Here is a 23,028-nt window from a genome sequence, read left to right on the forward strand (position 1 = left end):
AAAATATTTTTATAGACTTTCTTTATTCAGTAATAACGATAAATGAATCAGTTCCTGAATAATTACGGAAAAATAGAGAGCAGTTTCCATCAATTGTCAACGAGAGAAGTTTGCCCCCTCTACTATCCTTTATTACAGCTGACATTTTTAAAGAAATGGCGTCCTTTAAGAAAATAAATACCAAAGTATTTGCAAGATCGGGAACTGAATTAACCCCGGACAACATATATTGGAAAAAGTATACTGTAAGTATGTTTTAGTTGTAAAAATAACAAATTTCTCAATGATAGTAGTATATCGATTAGTTTATAACACCCACGTGCGTACAACTTAACCTAACAATTATGTCTAGCATAGCTAGGTAAACGTGATTATATTTTAAAATGAATTACATTTATTCAACAGGCTCCTGTTTTGGTTAAGGAATTCGGACCTGTAGATTATATTGATTTTTCACCGGTGGAACCACATTATTTTGCTGTCACATGTTCTGTAAGAGTACAAGTATACAATCCAATTACAAAGCTAGTCATAAAGAACCTTAGCAGATTTAAGGAAGCTGCCTACGGCGGCTCTTTCCGCAGCGATGGAAAATTGCTTTGTGCTGGTGGTGAAGAAGCAGTTATTAGACTCTTCGATGTTAACACAAAAAGTCTCCTTCGACTTTTTTCTGGACATAAAGCTGCCGTACACCGAACTTTCTTTACAGCCAACAATCTAAACATAGCTTCATTTTCTGATGATAAAACGGTTGTTGTTTGGGATATACCCAGTGAAAAACAAGTTATATCATTTCATGAACACTCGGACTATATCAGGGCTGGTGCAGTTAGTCCTATTTCCAAAGATATATTATTATCTGGTGGTTACGATAAACACATCTATATGTACGATACAAGAACAAACAAACAAATTCTCAATGTTAGCCATGAAGCACCTGTTGAAAGTTTATTATTTTTACCATCTGGTGGAATATTTTTGTCTGCAGGTAGAGTACTTTATTTAATTAATAATTTACCAACATAGTTCAAATATATAAAAAAATATGTGTTGCATGTTTGTAAAAAGGTGGAACAGAAATTAGAGTATGGGATGCACTTGCTGGAGGAAGATTACTTGCCAAAATTGTGCAACATCATAAAACTGTAACATGTTTGAAACTGGCTTCAAATGGTCACAGGATCTTATCTGGCTCGTTGGATAGACATGTAAAAATTTATGATGCTGGCACATATAAGACTGTTCATTCATTAGACTATCCAAATTCAGTTCTTAGCATAGGAACCAGTGTAAGAAAATATTCATATTCTAATCTATAAGCTATAGAATATAAATGTCAATTGTTAAATCAAATTTTATCACTTTAGTCGAATGATGAAACTATAGTAGCCGGTATGGTTGACGGATTAATTTCTGTCAGAAGAAGAGAAGAAGATATGAAGCAAGAGAAACCACAACGTAAAAAAGTGTCATATAGGCATTCGGGTAAAAATTTGCACACACCACATGTAGACATGGTAATAAGTGAGGATATGAAAGAAATCATGTCTAAACACGATACCTATTTAAGAAAGTTTCAATATTCAAAAGCTTTGGACTGTGTCATGATGACTTATGTTGTAAATAAGGCACCACATGTTACGGTTGCACTCATGCAAGAACTTATCAGAAGACAAGGTTTAAAACAAGCTCTTGCTGGTAGAAACGGCAAATCTCTTGTAAATATCATAAAATTTTTAAATAAACATGTGGGAAATGTTCAATTTGGAAGAGTATTAGTACATGTGGCCAATACTTTAATGGGTATGTATTGAATACGCTTTTTAAAATATTGATTAGTTAATGTATTCTAATAAGTTTTATTTTAACAGATGTTTACGAAGATCGTTTGGATGAACTTGGCCCAGAACCACGAAAGATGTTTACTATTTTAGCATACAAATTGGAAGAAGAAGAAAATTTAATATTAGCTCTATCAGAATTGCAAGGAAAATTACACATAATATTATCTGCTGCAGAAACTGTAGCTCCCGCAATAGTCAAAGACAATCTCGCATTGGAACCATCAACTGCAGCTCAGAAAAATCTAATTTTAAGTATAGCATAATTATAATTCATTATATTGTCGCATCACGCATGATAGAAGAATTTGTACATATTTTTCATATATTTTTAATGAAATTAAAATATCATGTATCATGTATTTTCATTCGCTAGATTCTCTAAATGATAAGATAATAAAAATTGAGTATAAACATTAAAAAGATAATATGCAATAGACCAGAGAAGTTTTTCACATTTCCTAAATTACATTACATACAGTATGTGCATACAATAGAAATTATTAAGGCGTCTATTAAAGTATAATTATGTCCCTAAATTACAATTTATTGGTTCACTTCATGGTATTTCTTTTTTGAGACACTTTTGCCAGGCAGCAGAAGAAGGTTTATCAGGCATTACCCATCCAAGTGGAATTGATGATGCATCACCATCTGTACTTATGTATTTGTCCCAAGCAGTTCTGGAAATAAAACAATTATGTTACTGTAAAAATATATGTATAAAATAATTAAATATTATATCTACCTCACACTAATAAAATTAGCTAAATCAATATCATATTGATCATTTGTTAACATATTTCTCCCAAAAAGTACATTTTCCCACTCATCAAATACATTTTTCTTTTGTTTCTCAATTCTTTCTTCATTATCAGTTTTTAACATCAATTTTAAACCTTGTTCTTCTATCGAATATTCTCTATCAAGTGCTGACCATTGTTCTGTTAACTTTGCTGTATAGAAAGAATAGATTGATTAGTATTAATTTTAATATAGCTTTGTTGAATGTAACTGTAATAGTACCTATGATATTATTAAATGCTTCATCAGCTACTGAAGATAAATGTTCTCCCCTCGCTCTGGCAATATTGGTTTTAATGTTTCTCAAATTTTTTAAATCTTGTAACAATCCAAGGTATTTCCTTGCATCATTTCGTTTCCCTCTAATATCAGATAAGATCATATCTGCATCTTTACGTAAATTTTCTTCCTGCTTCTCCTTCTCTATTACAGCTTGTTCTTTTCTAATCCATGAATCAATCTGTGCATGTAATCTCGCTCTTCTTTCTGCTCTCATTACTTTTTCATGTTTCCATTTTTCTTTTTTAATTCGTTCTCGTAATCTTTTTTTCTTACGTCTTTCTAAATGTTTCTTTAGGTGATTTAAGAAATTTGGATCTTTAATAGGCTCTAATAACTTCATAATTTCGCTTTTTGCTGTTTCACAAATATTAATTTTCTCTTGCCATTCTTCCTCTGATAAATTTTCATCATTTTTTAGTTCTGCACAAATTACTTTTAATTTTTCATTTAATTTATATGCTGCTGTTATGGCATCTTTGGTAGTTGCAATTTTAGAACTTTTTTGAAGTTTTTTCTGGTCGTTTATATTCTTAGGCAGGTCAACTTTTTCTAGGATATGTTCAATATCCTTTTCGTCAGCATATCGGTTTTCATTTGTAATTGTAACGTTGGTAACATCAGAAGATGTACCGATTGGACAAATATAATTTGGATAAACATTCATACTATAATTTGCATTATAAATAGACTGATCTATTGGACGATACATACTGTAATCTTAGTTCCAGCAATTTTCTGTGGAACTTTCTGCAATACTTTAACCATTAAACATAAGCATTAAAAATTGCCACTTAACTCGATTAAATATAAAATGTCTTAATGCTATCACTGTTGTGTGCGGTAAATGATTATTTTATTTTGCTTATAAAGTATTTGTTAGATGAAAATATAGTTTCTTCATAACTTTTGGCAATTTCTTAATATAATTACACTTTCTAACACATATCCATAATCCCTCCTTCCTTAGGGAGTTGAGCTTCGGCTTCTTCTAATACTTTCTCAGCTTCTATGTAATCTTCGATTTCTTTTAAATCTTGTTCCGTTTCTAAAATTTTTTTAAGCTCATCAAATGCTTTTACGAGACGCCGTTGACAATCCGGTACCATCATGAGCGATTCTTGAAGAACTTCTTCTTGCTTCTTTACATCGTAACCATCTTTGTCTGCAAAATAAATACAAATATGAAAATGTTGAGTCTTGAAATTTATTTGAGTAATTGTGAAATTTATTTTGCAGCAGTACGTGTGTTGTAAACGCGATTACAAATATTACAGCAAGTGATGTAGCTACTTTTTAATCAAGCAAACAGTCTGTCGTAGCAGTATAAAAAAAAAGGTGAAAAATGTACGGAAGCGACGCAACAAATAACACAGCTATTGAAAGGATCGAGTTAATGAGAAATTAAGATATGCTTCCGATTGCATTATTCAAAGTATTCTCACCCTGTTCCTGTAATTTTTGTATCCTTTCACGTTGCTGTGCTGCTTCTTTTTCATACGTAACTTTTTCTTTCGCGAGACGTTTCACTACTCCAGTTTTAATCTTTAGAGTTCTTATACGAGGATCAGACATTGTTTTAATTTAAATAGTTTACCTCGTGTGCCAAAAATGTAGTGTTCACCGACTAAACTAAAGTTTTTCCTTATAAGGTAAGATGAGTAGGTATAAATGAATTCGAGGGAATTCAGTGACGTATAGGTTATACCGATTTGTAGCCGGAGAGTTGTACTCCATTAAGTTGTCCCTCTATAGCATGACACTTATCGAAACTGTCGATATATTTCGATTAATCGTTTCCTTATTCTCAATGCTGCCTCAACGGTAAGGACAGAATTTTACATTAAAAATGTTGTAATATTTACATTAAATAACGCAGGAAAGCTATTTTCTGTTCCTTAAAATAAACAGTGTTCAAATGTATATCTTTCATAAAGCAAGAATGTATTTACCGCGGAAGAAACACATTTCAACTTTAATTATCTATAGTAACAATAACTACAATTAGAATGCTTAAAATAAATGTGCTTTTGTGTTTAACATTTATACGCAACGATAATAACAGTATAAACCGTTTGATATATATTTATAAGCACATGTGTGAAAGATATTAGCGACCATAACCTTACAGAAAAGACATTGAGATTATTTTTGCTAACATTAATTCGTTTTCTTTCGTTCAGGGAACTGTTAAATACAAATTCTGGTCTTTATCAGTATCTTTCATCGTTAATAATTTCGCGCCATCTGATTTCGAACGTTCGAGACTTACAGGAAACTTCAAACGGTATCACAGTATATCCCCCCAACACTTCTGCAGAAAAACGCTACATCGTGTCTGCATTGAAAGGTGCAGCAAGAGAGAAACAGAAGGGTTAATCGTGTATTGGTTTATACTTAATTCTACGAGACATGTAACGAACAATAGTGGCAAGATTACAATGCAAGACGATATTTTTCCGGCAGCAGAGAAAATTCTTTCCGACATCGAAAATGTGGTGAAGAAGAATCCGTCACTGTGAGTGTTTTCGTAGATACATTACGAGGGCGGAGTCTTTAAAAATATCTGTGAAAATTGTCACTAAATTCTCCGATCAGATGCGTCAGTGAGTCCGTTACGTTCGCGACTCAACGTCATTGTTGTTGTGCGTTCGATCATCGGTCCAACAAATTTACAACACCGTCATTTATAAGTCTTAATGAGACACGCGTACATACGACGCTTCGCAAAAGGTTTGCATAGTAAATACAGTATCAGTAATGTTGGTATCTCTCTCTGATATCTACAATATGAAACTATGGCGCCATCACGATTATTAAATGTTAGAAGTATTATCAATGCATGTTCTTTCGTATATATACAGTTCTATGCAAATCTTGCAAGTTGTGATCTATTGTCAATACACTGTACTATTAACTGTCACTAGTGAAATATTAAATTGGAGTTACGGACATTAAAAACATTCGGGGAAACACAATAGTTATGCATACCTCTAAATTATCATTACTTTTACAGCATTTTCTAGATGTCTCACGTGTTGTTATGTAATTCACATGTACAGATATACATCTAATATACCTTAGAAATAATTTGTATTATTTATTTCGTTTTCGAAGATTGTATTTCTTTTTTTTAATAAAACAACACAATAACGACAATGATTAAGTCACAGAATATTATATGTTTACCAGTAATATACATTTTATGATTCGTTGGAAAACGTATTTAAAAAAAAAACCCCCGTTAACTTATAATTAGAAAGCAATTATTTAAAAAATTATTAATCGCACACGTACGAATCTCGTTATAATAGTTTAGGAGAAAGAACTGAAAGAAACATTGTTCATGTATAATTTCAGGAAGAGCTTCGAAATAGTTCCCGCGGAAGATAATGAAAATAAATCACCAGTATTTCATCAGGAGGACTCTCTTGGATTGGCCTCGTGGTGCGTACAACCACTTTGTTGCTACGCTTATCGCCGACTCTTTGAACTTCGTCAGAACAAACACAGGCGCGAGGAGCCTAGCACAATAGCAAGATGGTTACTGGGCGCTCTGCTATTAAATCCGGATGTCACGACGTTTTGGAATATGCGACGGGAGTTAGTGAGAAGCCACAAATTAGAGGTGTCGGAGGAATTTGCTTTCTCACGATTGGTGCTCTACCATAAGCCGAAATGCTTCGACGCGTTCGCCTACCGGCAGTGGTTATTGTTGTACGTACTAAACGCCAAAGACAGCCGTTACGATTTCGAATCGGCGGAGTCGCCTCTATGCACGGAATTGAACTTGGTGACGACCTGCGCGGACAGGTACGCGAACAACTACAACGCGTGGAGTCACCGGCGGCACGTGATGGCTCTCCGAGAGTCGCGAGGCTTCGCTTATCCTAATTTCGAAAACGAGTGGAAGAACACGCTTGCGTGGTGTCAGAGACACGTATCGGATTACAGCGGACTTTCCTATCGACAATTCTTGTTGCAGAAGTACATGTTCGAGTTCAAAGAACTACCTAGAGAGTCGTTGATAAAGTGTCCGGCGATCACCGAGCAATGTAGGGAGGAACTGTTCGCGTACATTAAATCTAACATCGGTGACGCGCATAAATTACAGCGGCTGTTCAACGTTATGGAGACAGAATATAAAGCGAGTTCCACGAGTGCGGAACAACAAGCGTACTTTCGTACTCTGTCTTACTGGGCGGAGGAATGCCGCGCGAACGAGAGCGCTATTTGCATGTATAACGACTACGAGGCTCTCTGGTGTCACCGTAGGTTCCTGGCGTGTGTTCTCGTGCGTTTCATCGCGATGTATATAAAGCATTCCTGCCGAACGGACGACGAGAGTGCCGAGGAATCGGTCCAGGCGGCGGACGTTCAAAACAAGTTAGCCGCGATAGAAGACGATGCGATGTTGTGCCATGATTTTCTTGTGGAGGCGTTTTGCGCGCGGACCGAGAAGCTCGGCGAGCTCGCGACCAAACGAGACCAACACGAAAAGATGCTCGTCGAGAGATTCTTCAAGTTTCTTCGAAATATCGGGTTCGGGATCAGGTGTTCATCCTGTTAGCCGTTGAAATTGTACTTTTAAATAAATGACGATGCGCGCGTATTCAGCTGTATAATCCTACTTGTATCGGGCATAGATCGAGTGTCATTAACAACGGGCGTTATCCAAGTTTTGCCCCTCCGACTTTCATGAAACGTATACCGTGTAATGTGTAAAGCTCGACAAAGTACTCGACAGATACTATTATTTCTAAAAAAGAAAAGGTCTCAACGCGCATGACACGAACGCGCGAAGCGTTTGTTATAATATTTATCACAAAGTTTGACGTTAGAGATTGCAGCTTGCTCGTATTTGATTCGTATCTAGATTGGTAGACGATTACGAGGATAAACGAAGGTGTTCCGCGGTAACCAGATCACAATTGAAATGCACGCGAACGCGAATGGCAGCCGTTAATGCTCGTGCATGTCGAATATTTTTCCGACATTCGTGTTACATGTTAGTTTCATGGCGATCCGAGGGGACCATTTGGCTAGCACTCCTTGCAAGTAAGAATCACGCAATAAGTCTTACTCTGTACTCCACACAGGTGTTATTCCTAGATACGTATACTACTCTTATGAATTGTATCTCTCAATAGTGCTCTCTCGTTCAAATCGTTTGGCGCAGCGAGCCCTCTGCGCGTTAATACTATAGCGCCGTTTTTATTGTATAAGATCGAACGTGCGACAGTGTAGATGAAATGGAATGAGTATCGATACTTATTTTTGAAACGTTTACCGTGTATTGTTTGAGGGATGTTTGAACGCGATGTCGCGTGTAATGACCGTTGAAAACGTTGATCGGCTAGGCGTTTGATATTCAAAACGCTGTCCGACCTTTACGAGGAACTAGTACAATTACGTAAATACAAAGAAAAATAAAGTGTCTTTTGAGGCTATAGGGAAGTATTACCGTGAAACAAGACGTGTATAGCCGGACATTGATGAAATATGAAGGAAGTAAAAAAAACAAAACAAAAAAAACGAAAAAAAAAAAAGAGAAAAGAAAAGATGTTAGTTTTGTAATGGTTTTTTTAGTCATCTTAGCACAGGCGGAATCTGTTCGAGCGGGGCTGTAGAGAATCGGCCGGACTAAATCGTTTCGTCGCAATTGGCCACGTTATACCCCTTTGGGCGCGACAATCTGACCAAAAAATAAACCTTTAGACTTTCGACTGGACTATCTCACAATCAGTCTACCGGGAACGGTCCGTAAAAGCGCGTGCGATCGTCTAATTTCTCATAAACACCGAATCCTACCTAACTTCCGGTTTCATTGTTACGTGTTAATAAAGTTCAGTAAACCCTGTCAGAAATTCTTTTTGCGCAACGAACTCTGATCCGCATGCACCGACGAAGACGCCACGCATCGAGACGCACGCACACACGCACGCACACACACGATCATTAATGCGATTTCGCACTTCGCGTCTTGACCTTAATCTTTCAACACCACTGGATTTCCGGAATTAACACCGCGATAACGTTTCCTAGCAGCACGAGGACGACAGTTTCAGTCGGTCTATCCGCGCTAACAGTAAATACGGCTCTGTCATCGTTTCGGGCCAGAAAACTCACCGATCACGTCACCGAATCGCGACCATTGACCCACACACATTCGGAAAATACAGTAACACCCCGCCAAACGTACGACGATGCGTTCCAAGATGCTGCTACACTGTGACAAACTTAGTTGCCAGAGGTAAAAATAACGCGATCCAGACCGATGCGATGCGTTCTTTCAACAGAGAAAAAAGAAATTAAAGAGTAAAGCAACTTGCATCGATCTCTCAAAAATATTCAATTTTCTGTACTGTATTCGAAACACTAAACACGCCGATATCCCTTGAAATGACATGACGCATGTTATTCTACAACGAGAGGACCGTATTTATTTAGGTCTTTCGCAGTTTTTGTTATAACGTGCGCGTCGACCGAGAAATTATTTCAGTCGCGAAAGGGTCTTCATAATCTCTGTAATTTTGAAACAAAAATTGCGGACGGCTCGGTAGGTTTAGCGTTTTCGAATTTCATTTCATAATAATTTCGTGGTATCTTCGATGAACCAGAGACAGACAGTTGTCGCAGGAACAAAGTCCGCGGAAATTCGGTTGCAAGAGGCGCCGTTTAAACGACGCGTTATACCGTGCGCCGTGGGCACGTGTGTGTGCGTGTTCGCGGAGAGACAGGTTGCTGTAATTCAACACAAACACCGATTCCTCGCGATTCGAGTTTAGACGCACCGGTGAAAGTAACGTCACCCGGTTGTCCGCGGGCCTATTGTTGAGCCACGAGCAACGATTCCGGTCGGTCCGGGAATGAAATTTCATTCATCGCGCGATCGATCGAAGATATACATACACACGTATCACACGTATACATATATATATGTAGTTTTTCGGTACGCGCGGCGTCGAACGTGAAACTGTGCCGTTGCAAAACGCGCGGCGCGAAACGTGACGAATTTTGGCACCCCGGACGCGGCCGTTTGTGCGACAGATTAATACTTTAATATATCGCCGAGACCCCGCACGTGACTATTCTCTATTACTTTCATTGGTCGATTGGTTCGATTGTGCCTCGAGGCACAACTAGGCGGTCGATAGGCATCCTCAGAAATTCCACCGGTACGACACAGCCGAGGAAGCGGCATTGGCAAGGTGTGCAGTGGCGGGTCGGCCGAGGTTGTCTTTGTTCATTCCACTACCGGAAGCAGGAACTATCGGAAGTGAAATTTATGTCGTCCGAGGCTGATCCCGGCAACGAAAGTCCCGGGGAAGATCCAGCGCAGCTCGACCAGATGCAGCTGTTTCAAAAAAAAGGTAAGTCCCGATTCCCTGCTCGCGTCCAATCATTAGCCACCTGTTTCTTAATTTTGCTTTGCCGGGGAAAACAGGCGGCGATAATTAACTGGTCTAGCCGTTTCCGCCGAATCGTTGAAAGTTTCGAAACGTAGAAAGTTCAGTCGCGCGTTAAATTCGACGCTGCGTTGAACGGCAGTGATTTCGAATTAAACAGGATGATTTTGCATCTTTCTCCGATTATTTGAATAACGTATTTATAAAGTTGTCGTCTTTAGCGTTCCGTAGTTCTAGCGTCGAGGAAAGTCGAACAAACGCATATGTGTCTCGATAGCTGTCGGAAGGTAAGGAGTTATGATGCCTCATTAGCGTGCGCATACATGTAGATTGCGCGTTTATTTATAGTTTATATTGCGGTACTTTGATCGGAGACGTAAGTGCGCGGATGGAGACTGATTTCTTTGGCCAACAATGCGTACCGCGAATCCGTCAATTTGCAAAGAATACGAATATTTTGTTCTTTTTTCTTTTTCTTTTTTTGTTTCAGTAAATCAGTTGTAAATTGATAACGCGCAAATTGTCTCCGATGTCGCATCGCAAATCGTTCGGAGTACGTACTTCGACGTGTCGGACACGAATATAGTTAGGAAACCATTGTTGTGTCTTCGTACAAGGTTTCGTAAGCAAAAGGCTTGCCATAGTTATACTCAAAGGCAAGCACGCAAAAGGCGTTTCTTGTCGCCGCTTTTAAATCGCGCTTTATTATTTCCGCTTCTGATTCACAATGCCGCGAACTGTGGGACACTTTATTTTTATACCGTTTCAGCGTGATTAACTTCATATACCGATCGCGTTGCGAAAGAGCTGCAATATTTCGAACCTATCGATCGAATAATTTCTTCGAGTTATCGATTTCCGTAAGAAGCGCGATAATATGGTATCAAAATACAAGAAAAAAAATGCCCGTATCGTCGCTCCTTAAGTAAACATAATCAAAAGGACACGAAATCACCCCGACCTTGACCAATTACCACGGAGTAAATCCATTAGTCAATAACCGCTGTTCGATGGAATAAAGTATAAATGAAATTCAGCTCTGCTTCGCGAACTTTTTGCGCGGCTGCAACGATTCGGATAGCGCGAATTAAACGTTGCCCGAACGCTTGTTACATCTCGAACTGTTGTGTGTCTCCGAAACGCAGAAACTATTTTAGCCACAATTATTAATCCTAACCGCAAGTGGCGCCACGATTTTAATAAAGCAGAATGCAATTATGAGACAACAATTAGGCACAGGGATAGAAAATTCTTGAACCTTGACCTATTGTCTAATTAGCCACGTATAGATACACCCTCCCCTTTCACATCCTTTATTCATAGTCTTTAAAGCGTTGTGTTGTGTACCTGTACGCGGCCAAGTGCGTGTGTATGCGCGCGCGCGCGTGTACATGCATGCACGTACACATACACGTGCTGGTGCAATTTAGCATCTCCGGGGCGACACATAGTTTCCTCTCTAATAATCCAACGGAAAACAAGATCATCGTGTTCCGTCAAACTGACGAAAATCCTCTAAGAGGATTGACGCGTGTCGGTTGCAAGTTGCAAGATCTAACCCAGATTCGTTTACCAGCCGCACGTAAACGAAACGTTATGTGTATGCCTGTATATTAATCGATAAACCGCTTTCAACAGATTAATAGGAACTTTTCTTTTCACGGCGCAAATTTACAGTCGCGATTCATTTTTATATTTGGAGTTTTACCGCCTCTGTTATTCTTGTTTAACGTTCGACGTGAACTGAATTAAATTTGCGAATGTTGCATAAGCATGGCATTGGAATTAGCCCGTTAAGTACGAAGTGCGCAGATTTTTAAATTACAGTGTAACGTATGCATTTTTCGTGCTTAACGACCTAACATGTCGCGTGCACTGCTTATGTAGATTTTGTTTACCAATCTTTCTAGCACTTCGTACACGGGCATGTTACAGTAATGTAATTATTTAACAAAATTCAAGGGTGGAACACCGCGCGGTTCGCGTTTATTTAATGCACCGGTAACCGGACAACGTTCTGCGATTTAAGATCACCGTAAACGTAAGTGGCCGTCTCTGTTTGTATCATCGGCATAGTCATCGCGGACAAAGTGCAGAGTCCTGCATCGCAAATCGCACGGGGAACTGCGTTTCTGTTTGACTAAGCTAGCAATTTATCCTGTTCACGCGCCGTTTGGCAGAAGCTAAATCGCTATCATTCAAAAACACCGTGAACGCAAATAACGAACGGAAATTCGCCTTCCGCGAAAACGAACGTTTCGATTTTCTGTGGAATATATCTGCGATGATCTGCAATCGAACAACGTTACGATCTCGATAATAAATTCGATGTTGTTTCGGAAACGGGGTCGCGGACAAAGCGCGTTCGAAACAAAATCATTTCTCGGATCGAATTATATCAGCTCCGTTCGACCGGTTCCTATGAACCGAATTGATGCGTCGTTTCGTTTTCATTCGGTTAAATGGGCTCGTAACAATAGGAAACACATCGACGTCCGCTTTCTAGAAAATCGCATCTCCGACGTCATCGTCGTGCGGCGCGCTTCGACGGGATACGTTTTCTCCGATAGTTTAGTCCTTTCTCAAGCAAACGCGCGCGAGTCGGCGAACTTGACCGTACGCCAAATTGCAAAATTATAGGACGGAGAAAACTTTCGCTGTCGGCACCGTCGTAAATTTGCCTGATCGTATATTGCTTGGCTCCGGCTCGGGTTTTGCTTTCAACCAGCGCTACAAATCCATTCCCAAGTCATGTTCAGTTTGGCTGCCGCCGAGAAATCTTCGATCCTCGAGGAAATCATCTTCGAAATCTATCGGTTCGATATCTTAGTCATCTATTTTTTCAATTATTTTATTTCAAACCATTTCATTAAAGTCATAAAATCATAAAATCTTGAATTTAAATACAACTATATATATATATGTGAAATATTGTAAATAAAAAAGATACATATATATAATATATTGTATATGTATTATATATATGTGTGTGTATATACATATGTATAAAATTATAAATAAGAAAAAATATAATAAAAGATAATAATAGAGATATAATAAAAGAGAAGATAAAAGAGAAGAATATTAGAAGAGAGAGAAGATAGAAGAGAAAAATAAAAAAGAAAGATATAATAAAAGATAAAGAAAAAATATAAAAATTATAAATAAGGAAAACAAAACGAAACCAATGTACAGTTAAGTTATATTATTATTGTGCATGTAACGTAATAGAAGTTAAACAAGCAACAAACTCTGAAGGTAATTATATAAATTAGTTCACCAGAAGCATTAATTAACTATGTTAACAAAAGGAATGTTTTTAATTTTCATAGCGTGCAATTAGAAAGAAAAGATAGAGTATGTCTCTTATTTGTTTAATTTTCGGAAATTGCATCTACACGTTGATCGAGCTTCTGTCATTGAATACGCGGCTCAGAATACATTTTAATGATGATCGTTTCGCGATTGATCGAGCTGCCTTTCAACGGTCAAATGAAACATTTTTCATGCGCAGAGAGCCTGCACTCTTCTCCTCGAAGTAGACACGAACTTGTGACCTTCTCTGTATAACGAGCACGTATGTGGTCACTTAATACTAATTGAGACCGAAATAATGAGCTATCGGTCAAGTGCCAGCGATATTACGCTTATCATAAATGTTTTACGATTTGACAGCTACTATAATGCGGATACTGGCCAGACGAGACCAAGGTTTCAATAATAGAAATTTTTTTATCGAAATCGAAAGTAAATGGAGAGTAAATCAAAATTCGTGGAGCGCGTAACTTTGAACTGAACGATATCGTGTTTGTCTAAATGGATCGTTCGTCGTATATTACAACTAACTTAAATTCAACTAATTTCTTCGCTAACTTAAATTCAATCGATTCATTTTTCTAACAAATACGGAAACTCCATGGTATGTGGATACGTGTCCTCTTTATCAGAATATAACATTTAATTGGACACAGATAAACGTTTATCATTCGAGGTCATAGTTGTATCAAAATTATTGGTGGGACGTTTTTTTCAGTTTAACGTCGTACAGAATATTTATACTTACTGTCCCCGGCAATCTGTGAATTCAGATCCGTTAGAGAAGTTGTGCTCTCGATCGTATCCAGTAATGTGGGCAAGTACGTCTTACGAATATTGTTATTTATTAAGCTGCGATCTTGTAATTGTGAGCTGAATTAGTGTCGATTTTGGTGTTAGACTTTCACGCGCGATTTCATCGAACCAGGCATCAAATATAAATATTTCCCTTTTTCTTTTGGTTTTAACGTCGCGACGTCGACAGCGACAGAAATATAAATATTGCCACGTTCTCTAATATGCTGTAACTTGAAACTCATATAACTATACTTGTATTCCGATAAATATACCGTTGATCTTTACGCATTTATGACAAAAATATTAACCCTTTGCACTCGAAGCCGTTTTAACTGTAAATTAAAAATAATTTTTCTGACTTATAGTATTTCCATTTTATATGACAAAGTGCATTTGATGCACGTGCAATTGAGTCTTGCGATGACTTGTGATGACAGTTATACTTTTAACAATTTTTTAAATTTAAACTTTATCAATATAAAAATTATCTTGGAACGTGAATTAACAATCTTAGTGGTGCCTCAGAGTCACCAATCGAGTGCAAAGAGAGAGAGAGAGAGAGAGAGAGAGAGAGAGAGAGAGAGAAAGAGAGAGAGAGAGAGAGAGAGAGAGAGAGAGTTAAATACACGATAATCGAAACTTACGAAGAATTTAAACACACTATTACGTTCTCTGCGACTTATTAAAGTTAATAAAAGGAGAAATAAATCTCTGCGCAATAGACACTTCTTATAATAAATTAATCCAGACAATTTTCATCTCGCGTAAAGATCCACAATCTATCGATTAACTACGTTTGAACTTTCGCGAATTATCTCATTCGCTTTAATTTAGAAACTATTTGCTCGGACGCATGTAACTGTACAAATACAATCTGACTGTACACATTACAGATGATTTCGGAGTATTTATACAGTTCTCGCATACTAATGAAGCATTGATTGAACTTAATAATACAAATCTTAGGTAGCCTGCTGATTAATATTCACGACTACATGTTGATCCCGCTCCCTACGCCAATATTGTCCTTCCTCTGCGACAGAGTTGTATACATCTTACTCGTGACAAAAATAACAAGTAAATACGGAGTAACCTTATTTCGACCGGCAGCAAAATATCGGCTAAAGCGTAAATAAAATTAGTTCGACGGGTGCCAACGGTTTAAAAGATAAACGTCTTGATAAGCGTTGCTTGAACGTAGCGATTAACAATCCGACGGTGGACCTCTTTGACAAAAACAACTGCACAGGCTTCGGATAGTTTATAATTTCATTTATCAATTTTTGTCCATGCACTTCTTCAAATTAGTTAGTTTTTTAAAGAGCTTATTAGAACATGCAAAGATCGAAATTAACTGTCAGAAATTAGATACTCAAATGAAGTAAGAATATAACTCTATTGTAGACTAGTTTCGCTTTTTTTTTCAAATATATTTCATAAATAAAAACGAAGCATATTTTATATACACTTACACATACACATACGTAGATCATATATGTACATCTTTTTGTGCTGCAAATTAATCCTTTTGTAGATCGTATTCATATTGATTTTGTAAATCAAATTAACACTTTCGCAGATGTTATTCATCGTTCAGCAAATTAAATACACCTTTGGTCAATTTTTAAATTCAACATGAATTTTATTACGAATAATTACAAATATGCGAATTTAATTAGCAGAAGGCTGAATTTTAGTTGCAAAAAAGCGAATATAGCGTACGAAACGATTTTGGAATGTGTAACCCGTATGCATTTAGTTAAATGATAATTTAAAAAACTATACTATTATTAGCAGATCAACAGAAACAGATTAATCGTATCCACGTATATATAGCCAGATATTTGACCTTTAAAATAAAGTAGTTAATTTTTTTCTAAATATTAGAGATATTATATTAACAGAAACAGATTAATCGTATCCACGTATATTTATAGCCAGATATTTGACCTTTAAAATTAAGTAGTAAAAAAGTAGAATAGTTTTTTAATTTTTCTCTAAATATTAGAGATATTATATTAACAGAAACAGATTAATCGTATCCACACGTATATATATAGCCAGATATTTGACCTTTAAAATTAAGTAGTAAAAAAGTAGAATAGTTTGTTAATTTTTCTCTAAATATCCTGTTCGAAATAAAAGTGTCCCTTTCACGCCACTCCTTCCCTACATCGAAATTTCGCTGATTGCGTCATCTTGGGTCTCCCTAGACGACCCCGGAATCGTCGGAAATAATTCCGAACCAGGTGGGATCCGCGAAAAAGCGACGTACGTGTCGCAAATATTCAGGGAAATACCGTATTCCCGGCAAGGATGCGCGGCCTTTTGCCAAAAACGTGACTGTCCTTGTACTTGGGGGACGCCCAACTTTTTAGTCGTTAGGCAGAGGTCCACGAGGTCGTTTCTCACACATTAACGCTTCTGCTTTTTGCTTATATTTATTACGCTCTGAACGGTCAAAGAAAGAACCAGTGTTTCGTACGTTCCCCCTTCGTCCGTTCACAGTTCTGCGAAACCGTTGAATGTGTTTTTAGTACAAACGCACTGGACGACTGTACAACTCTCTTCCCTTGACCCTCATCTTGAGATCTTTGTTTTCATCCGATGTTACTTTCGCCCATGTCGGACGGTGCAACCTTTTGCTTTGCGATATGGCATTGCGACTGAATCAGATACGAGGTAAGCTGTCACCATACGCACGAAACCACGAGCACACTAGCATAATCGCGGATTTTAGCACGACATAATTAGCGACCGTTTCACACTGTTTGAACAATGAGGCGTTCCGAATACCGTGCGGAATCTTGTGCCAAAAACACTTCGCGAGGAAAGCAGCTAATTCTCGCAGCAGGTATCGACGTTGCTCCGGCAATATTGAGCTTACCTTGTTCGGCATTGACACTGAACCTATCGAACGCAGAAATATATATATAAATATTTATTATAATATATATATATTTATTACTTTACGAAGACAAAAATACTGGATTTATTTAGACTGTAGAAATTTTCTACGACAGAGCCTCCATAATTTCACTAACTTGTAACGCAAAACGTGCGAAATCGGTGTGTTTCTTTATTTTGTGGAAATTGGAAAAAATTAGTTAACTCGAGAAAAAAATTGTACGTCGAAGTGGAAGCTCCGATAAACGTTTCAGAATTTATCTAGATTTTTTCAAAGCCGAGAACAGTGAATACGCAAACGTTTAGAAATATTTAAATTTTTTATTAGTCGCAAACGTTTCAGATCGCTCGTATAAGCGCCGAATTATATTTTTCATTAAACGCTTATTTCACGATCGTTCAGAACGATCGCATATAAAGGACATCTGGATATGTTTTTGTTTTTTTTTTGCGCGAGAAGTCGAATTTCAGACAGCATGGCGCCGTCGACTCGATTACAAAACGATGTTTTTAATGCTCTCACGTCTCACGTAACTTTCGAGAAACCGAAGACATGCTATGCTAATGCTAAGGTTGACGTGATGCAAGAAGGTTTTAAGCGAATTAAAGCTCCGTCGCCAAGAATAGGTTAGAATCGCGTCTGACCCAACAACATTACCGCACCTGTTTCTTAAAACATCAGTCGCTGTTCGTTTAACAAACTCACCGTTCGCGCAACAAATTTCGCTCCTCGCACCGAACGTTCCGAGCCTGCTCGTCGCTTTCCGTCTCGACCGTTATCGCCGCCGGATTAAAAACATCGCACAGTCGCGATCATGTCTAGACGTGGACATCACTCAGGTAACAGACACGGTGCTATTATTATCTGAAAATCGGACACGAAGCGGAATATCATCGTGCCGCGCATTTTCCCGCGTAACGCGAGCCCCGAAAACCGAAAATCATACCATGCCCGGAAGTAGGCGTGCCTTTTTTTCCGCGAATGCGAATCGAAAATAGTCGACACGTGTTTCCATTTAACCGTTACGTCAACAAGCAACATCTCCGACGACGCTGGTGAATGGATTCGATGGCTCCGTCTAAATCGTACTGCTTCGCGACAAAATATATATGTATAACGCAGTGGCTCAAATAAGTGTTTGAACACGTGATTCTCGGACTATCGAAATATCCTTGCGGTTATAAATCGGTGTAATTTCGTGAAAAAGTATCGTGCAACAATAAACTTGGACTCGTCTTAATGCTCGAAGCATCCGGTTTTGTAATACGTCGATGGAAAATAGATACATTTTCTTCCCGCGAATGTTACGAGTGAAACTATGACTAGAATATTTCTAAAAACATTGGATTATTTTTTTCGCCATTGAATCTACGGTGGTAAAGTTAAAAGTTGACCTGCGATTTTTTTTTTGGTGGTTTTACTGAGCTTCGAGCGAGAAGTATACTGCCATCTTTGTAGCTACACATATACGTACATATCTGTATAAGCAACACCGCGAGAGATAGTAGAACTTGTTCCTTATTTTTGTGCCACAAGACGGTAAAAAGGTAATCGTACAACAAGCTTTGGCACACCGTTATAAAGGAGAAGCTTCGATCTTCAAATCTACGGTAGGTTCAGTCGCGACGGAAATTTTCCGATGTTTTTAGAGGCGTTCGAATTTGCAGAATTTTTCCACCCGTTATGACAGGCGGAAACATTTTTTTTCGAATTTTTCGGAGAAACGGCAATCGCCGGTTTTTTGCAGACAGGAAATTTAGCGATCAAATAATTCCTGGAGTCAGAATAAATCAATAAAAGTGCGTTGGAAGAGCAGATACGTATCTAAGGTGGAAGTGGGTGCTTTGTTATTGACATCAGGATTATGGTACACGTGCGTTAGGAGGCTGCGACAGACGACAACAGTTATTCAGCAAAATATATTACTGACGAAGATACTAGGGGAGATTGCGAGTGCTATGACGTATTTATACCAACGAGTAAACGTTCCCGTTAACGCTCGAACGACGGACCTTTTTGACCAACAGATAACAGATTATGCTTAGGGTCATTTATAATTTCATTTCTCGATTTTTCTCGAAATATTTTTGACGTTAACGTAATTTAATTACGTTAAATTACGTAATTTAATTAACGGATTTTAATTAACCCCTTAATGCACAGTTTTTTTTAAAAAGGCCGGCCAAAAAGAATCAATTTTTTTTTAATGTAACAAAACACAATTTAGAACGTTGTCTTGGCAAGAAAATTACAAAAATACAATTAATTAATTTATACAATTGGTATGATTTCTAATTTTCAGGATATTACACTATTACTATTATTATTATTATTATTATTATATTTTATTTTACATTATATTTTGGTAAAATATATATTGAAAAATGAGCGAATCAGAATCTGAATATGAATACGCTGTCGGAAAGCGGCTCACAAGGAAGAGATAAGTCGTAAGCGATAAGTAGAAAAAGGATATATTTTATACTTGAATAAGTAAGTGTTATAGCTTACAATCCCATGTAAATGATAAATATCAATAAAACGATTGTTCTTTTTTTTGCTTTCACATTGTTGTTTTCAATTCTCGATTGCATTCGAGTGTGAAAAATTATAGCAACATAAAGTACAACGTCGCTCGAATTATCTCGAGTGTGCACAGTTTGGCCAGTTTAGCGCGCTCGAGTTAACTCGAGCGTGCACATTAAGGGGTTAATTGTCAGGAACTAAATAGTATATTCTGGCTTCGAATCCAATCTTAAAGAAATGTTTGATACTAGTGCTTTCTAGAAACTCTTGAGTCAGAGTGTGGTAGAAATATCGGATAGCCCGGACTCAAAAAATGTCAAACGTAATCTGTTTTATATCAGACCAACGAAGTGAAATGGAAACGGTTTGTTATAAAAGAAGCCACGCGAATACAATATAAGCGAAGATGCAAACGTGCCCCTAGCGAGAAGAATTTTATCTGAAGAGCTTTAGAATGCCAGATTAGAAAATTCTCATACATTCCTGAACGCAACCAGCATTTCTTGATAGTTGCAACTTCTCGTTTAAAGTGTAATATAGGATTTTATGAATAATGTGTCAAACGACCGATGAATGATCAGTAATATTCCAGTAAATTAAATCCTAATAAATAATAAAAATAATAAATAAAATAAAGAGATTTTAAGTAACGCGATACTTAAAAGCGTATGATAAACATTACTTTTTCATATTATATGGAAAATGTTTATTCGCTAGAGGATGTTCATTGATTAGACAGATCTTCCAAAGTAAATTCAGAAACAATTTTGTGATACTAGCGAAATATGAATTCACGTTAATGACGGTCCCATCGATGGCATAGTCTAAATACAGGTCAATGTCGTTGTTAATGGTTGAGAAATTGCGTTTCCAATCTCCTGTTCGCAGCACTTCAGACTGAAAATCGCCCATCAGGTGACTAGTAGGATTACTGTGTCCAAGAGGGATGTACTCGCTAATTAGTGGATTGACTGTTGTGTTGCATCTGAAGCTTCATAACGCATTCACTAGCATTCGCTTCGAAATTAGATCACTATAGAGCGTAACTTAAAGGGTAAAATTCTGTTTGAGACATTGAACACGAGGTTCTATATATTGCTGAAACTAATGAAGAATACGAATCGGATAACTTGATAAAATTATTACATTTTGTACACGTTTGTGTTCATTATACTCCAATCTCTGCGAAACCTTTTACATTCTTATTTATGCGAGCAAACAAGTGACAAATGATTCTAAATAGATATGAATAAGATAAGATATAAGAAACAAAAGGGTTACTTTTGATATACACTGAGTAACGATATTATTCGGATATCTTTTAGAACGTAGTCATTTTTTTCAAAATCGAACCAAATTATTTAAATTTTGTTGGGATGTTGAACTAACTAATTTATCAGACAATGAGTGAAAATAGTTTACAAAAATGCAATCGGTTGGACAATAACAAAATAGTGTTTGTCATCGTTTTTATCTGAGCCTATAAGAAAACTTTAAACAATGAGATTCGTAGGCATCGAGAGATGTAAAAATCGCGTAGTTTAAGTGTTCATTCGAGGTCCAGATAAAAAGGTAAATAAAAGCATCGATTTTGTTGCCATTCCAAGCAATTACATTTTCTGCAAAAATTGTTTCATAAATTAGTCTAACATCTCAATAAAAATTCGATTAATTTATGTCGAATAAAATTTTATTCCTTAAAATTCAGATGTCTACATATAAAGCGAAATGTAGTGATAAAAATAATTTCGATCAGTTAGAATCGCGTTTAGACGACGAGTCTGGCTCGAGCTCAAAGAACGCGCATTTCCATGGAAAAAAAAGCTAATTGTTCCTCGGTTTCAGACAGCGAACTGGGCACGCAAGTGCGACGCAGCGGTTCCCTGAGGATCCCGAGGTCTCCTAAGGTCGATCGGAACCGATTACACGTGTCATCGTATGAAGGAAAGTTGAGCAATGTGCAGTGGACTCCGGACATCTCTGATGATACTACGCCAGTCCGGCCCGCCAGGCACTCCGCACCTGCGGTTGACGCACCTGCGCCGGAATACCTTGCCAGGAACCTCCTGCAACTCGGCTGCCCGGTCGTGTCGATGCCCACGTAAGTCCTTTCGAATTCGGCGTGGCTGTGTTCCGTATACTTTCCGTCAAATCCACCTGGATATCGTCTACGCTCGGATATCAATTCCCGCGAGCCGACCTCGTCGATGGTTCCTCGCGAATCGGAATACTGCGCAGAGGCTGGGCGGTGCGGTTTACCATGACTGAGAGGTGTGTTCACTGTAGGACGTACAGTACGGGTCGGAAAAGTTGGTTCTCATGCAGTGAATATCTCGCAAGAAAGTGCTTGCCGCGAATAATCGTACACGAAGGTGACTCCTGCCGCGATCTTATCAGTTCCCACACGTTCATGCTAATTAGTTTCGGTTCTGTGAAGGGCTCCCCGGCTCCTCTACTAAAAGTCGATGCAGCTCTGCCAGCATTCGAGAGCATTGTTACGGTCGCCCTCGATTTGTTACAATTGTTAAAGAGAGGAAATCGATACTTATTTTGTCCTGGGTGCACTTGCAATTGGATTCGGAAAATTTGCGTTCGTTCAATGAAATCGAATAAAAATGTGTTGTTACTTTTTGCAATTTTGATCGGTTGAAAACAGTGTGGCGATATTATTAAACTGTTCGCGTGTCTTTATAATTTTATCGCGAAATACGAATTGTGTTCACCAGTTACAACAAACATTGTTCCATTAGGAATTTCTTTCTTTCTTTATGGATTAAAGTCAGTCGAAAATAATGCATAGATGTCCCTAAATTCATTTGATATTTTATTTATTTTTCTAATAAATGCAGAAAATTCGCGGTTTAATTCTAACTTTCGAAGGGATCAAGATTTTTGACTGACGCCTGAGTCATTCGATCAACAATCGTTGCCTCCTTTTTCACAACAATACGACTTGTACTATGCGTAATTCCTACTTTCCGAGCATATGCTTGAACTGATTATTTGGCACGTTGTCATTCGCATTGTTTCCGTCACAATAAATTCAATCTGTTCATATGTAAATTCTACGTGCTGTGCTGTCTTGGAAGCTTCGTTATTGACGGACAGATCATGAATTCATTCATGAGGTTTACTTTAGCTCTTGGTT

At 37.7% G+C, this 23,028-nt stretch overlaps 5 protein-coding genes across 9 annotated transcripts in view; 3 read left to right on the forward strand and 2 right to left on the reverse strand.

Moving 5' to 3' along the window:
• Nucleotides 1-108: 108 nt before the first annotated feature.
• Nucleotides 109-2,617, forward strand: LOC117229569 (U3 small nucleolar RNA-associated protein 15 homolog). The gene is made up of 5 exons (XM_033486124.2): nt 109-245; nt 406-988; nt 1,069-1,289; nt 1,368-1,803; nt 1,872-2,617. The coding sequence occupies exons 1-5, from the start codon at nt 156-158 to the stop codon at nt 2,105-2,107; spliced, it is 1,566 nt and encodes a 521-aa protein (XP_033342015.1). The 5' UTR covers nt 109-155; the 3' UTR covers nt 2,108-2,617.
• On the reverse strand, nt 1,830-3,636 carry LOC117229572 (programmed cell death protein 7). Its single transcript, XM_033486127.2, has 3 exons — nt 2,868-3,636; nt 2,590-2,797; nt 1,830-2,524 (listed from the first exon to the last, which is right to left on the reverse strand). The coding sequence occupies exons 1-3, from the start codon at nt 3,634-3,636 to the stop codon at nt 2,401-2,403; spliced, it is 1,101 nt and encodes a 366-aa protein (XP_033342018.2). The 3' UTR covers nt 1,830-2,400.
• Nucleotides 3,637-3,758: 122 nt separating this feature from the next.
• Nucleotides 3,759-4,654, reverse strand: LOC117229574 (Tubulin binding cofactor A). Its single transcript, XM_033486128.2, has 2 exons — nt 4,370-4,654; nt 3,759-4,089 (listed from the first exon to the last, which is right to left on the reverse strand). The coding sequence occupies exons 1-2, from the start codon at nt 4,497-4,499 to the stop codon at nt 3,863-3,865; spliced, it is 357 nt and encodes a 118-aa protein (XP_033342019.1). The 5' UTR covers nt 4,500-4,654; the 3' UTR covers nt 3,759-3,862.
• Nucleotides 4,655-5,191: 537 nt separating this feature from the next.
• temp (protein prenyltransferase alpha subunit repeat-containing protein tempura) lies at nt 5,192-8,791 on the forward strand. The gene is made up of 2 exons (XM_033486126.2): nt 5,192-5,442; nt 6,285-8,791. Exons 1-2 carry the CDS (start codon nt 5,366-5,368, stop codon nt 7,492-7,494), a joined length of 1,287 nt encoding a protein of 428 aa, XP_033342017.1. The 5' UTR covers nt 5,192-5,365; the 3' UTR covers nt 7,495-8,791.
• Nucleotides 8,792-10,044: 1,253 nt separating this feature from the next.
• The window catches only part of LOC117229568 (uncharacterized), a 107,245-nt gene continuing 94,261 nt past the window's right edge, over nt 10,045-23,028 (forward strand). Inside the window, exons 1-2 of one of the 5 annotated variants that reach the window (XM_076520188.1) lie at nt 10,045-10,297; nt 21,726-21,981. In XM_076520188.1, coding sequence (XP_076376303.1) covers nt 10,213-10,297; nt 21,726-21,981 — 341 coding nt within the window. In that variant the 5' untranslated portion in view covers nt 10,045-10,212. Of the gene's footprint in view, nt 10,298-17,085; nt 17,129-18,153; nt 18,194-21,725; nt 21,982-22,125; nt 22,152-23,028 lie in introns of those variants that run through there. The other 4 variants (XM_033486117.2, XM_076520189.1, XM_076520190.1 and 1 more) reach the window with 4 other exon arrangements.

Source organism: Megalopta genalis, chromosome 3, assembly GCF_051020955.1.
Source record: "Megalopta genalis isolate 19385.01 chromosome 3, iyMegGena1_principal, whole genome shotgun sequence".
In the NCBI taxonomy this organism is placed as follows: domain Eukaryota; kingdom Metazoa; phylum Arthropoda; class Insecta; order Hymenoptera; family Halictidae; genus Megalopta; species Megalopta genalis.

Bases quoted from the DNA above. Each gene is read 5' to 3' on its own strand.
- LOC117229569 (XM_033486124.2), top strand. From the start codon at position 156: ATGGCGTCCTTTAAGAAAATAAATACCAAAGTATTTGCAAGATCGGGA. The intron at 246-405 runs GTAAGTATGTTT...TTTATTCAACAG, and splicing joins TATATTGGAAAAAGTATACT to GCTCCTGTTTTGGTTAAGGA. The intron at 989-1,068 runs GTAGAGTACTTT...GTTTGTAAAAAG, and splicing joins TGGAATATTTTTGTCTGCAG to GTGGAACAGAAATTAGAGTA.
- LOC117229572 (XM_033486127.2), bottom strand. From the start codon at position 3,636: ATGTATCGTCCAATAGATCAGTCTATTTATAATGCAAATTATAGTATG. The intron at 2,798-2,867 runs GTACTATTACAG...CTTTCTATACAG, and splicing joins AGCATTTAATAATATCATAG to CAAAGTTAACAGAACAATGG. The intron at 2,525-2,589 runs GTAGATATAATA...TTTTATTTCCAG, and splicing joins GCTAATTTTATTAGTGTGAG to AACTGCTTGGGACAAATACA.
- LOC117229574 (XM_033486128.2), bottom strand. From the start codon at position 4,499: ATGTCTGATCCTCGTATAAGAACTCTAAAGATTAAAACTGGAGTAGTG. The intron at 4,090-4,369 runs GTGAGAATACTT...TTTATTTTGCAG, and splicing joins ACAAAAATTACAGGAACAGG to ACAAAGATGGTTACGATGTA.
- temp (XM_033486126.2), top strand. From the start codon at position 5,366: ATGCAAGACGATATTTTTCCGGCAGCAGAGAAAATTCTTTCCGACATC. The intron at 5,443-6,284 runs GTGAGTGTTTTC...GTATAATTTCAG, and splicing joins GTGAAGAAGAATCCGTCACT to GAAGAGCTTCGAAATAGTTC.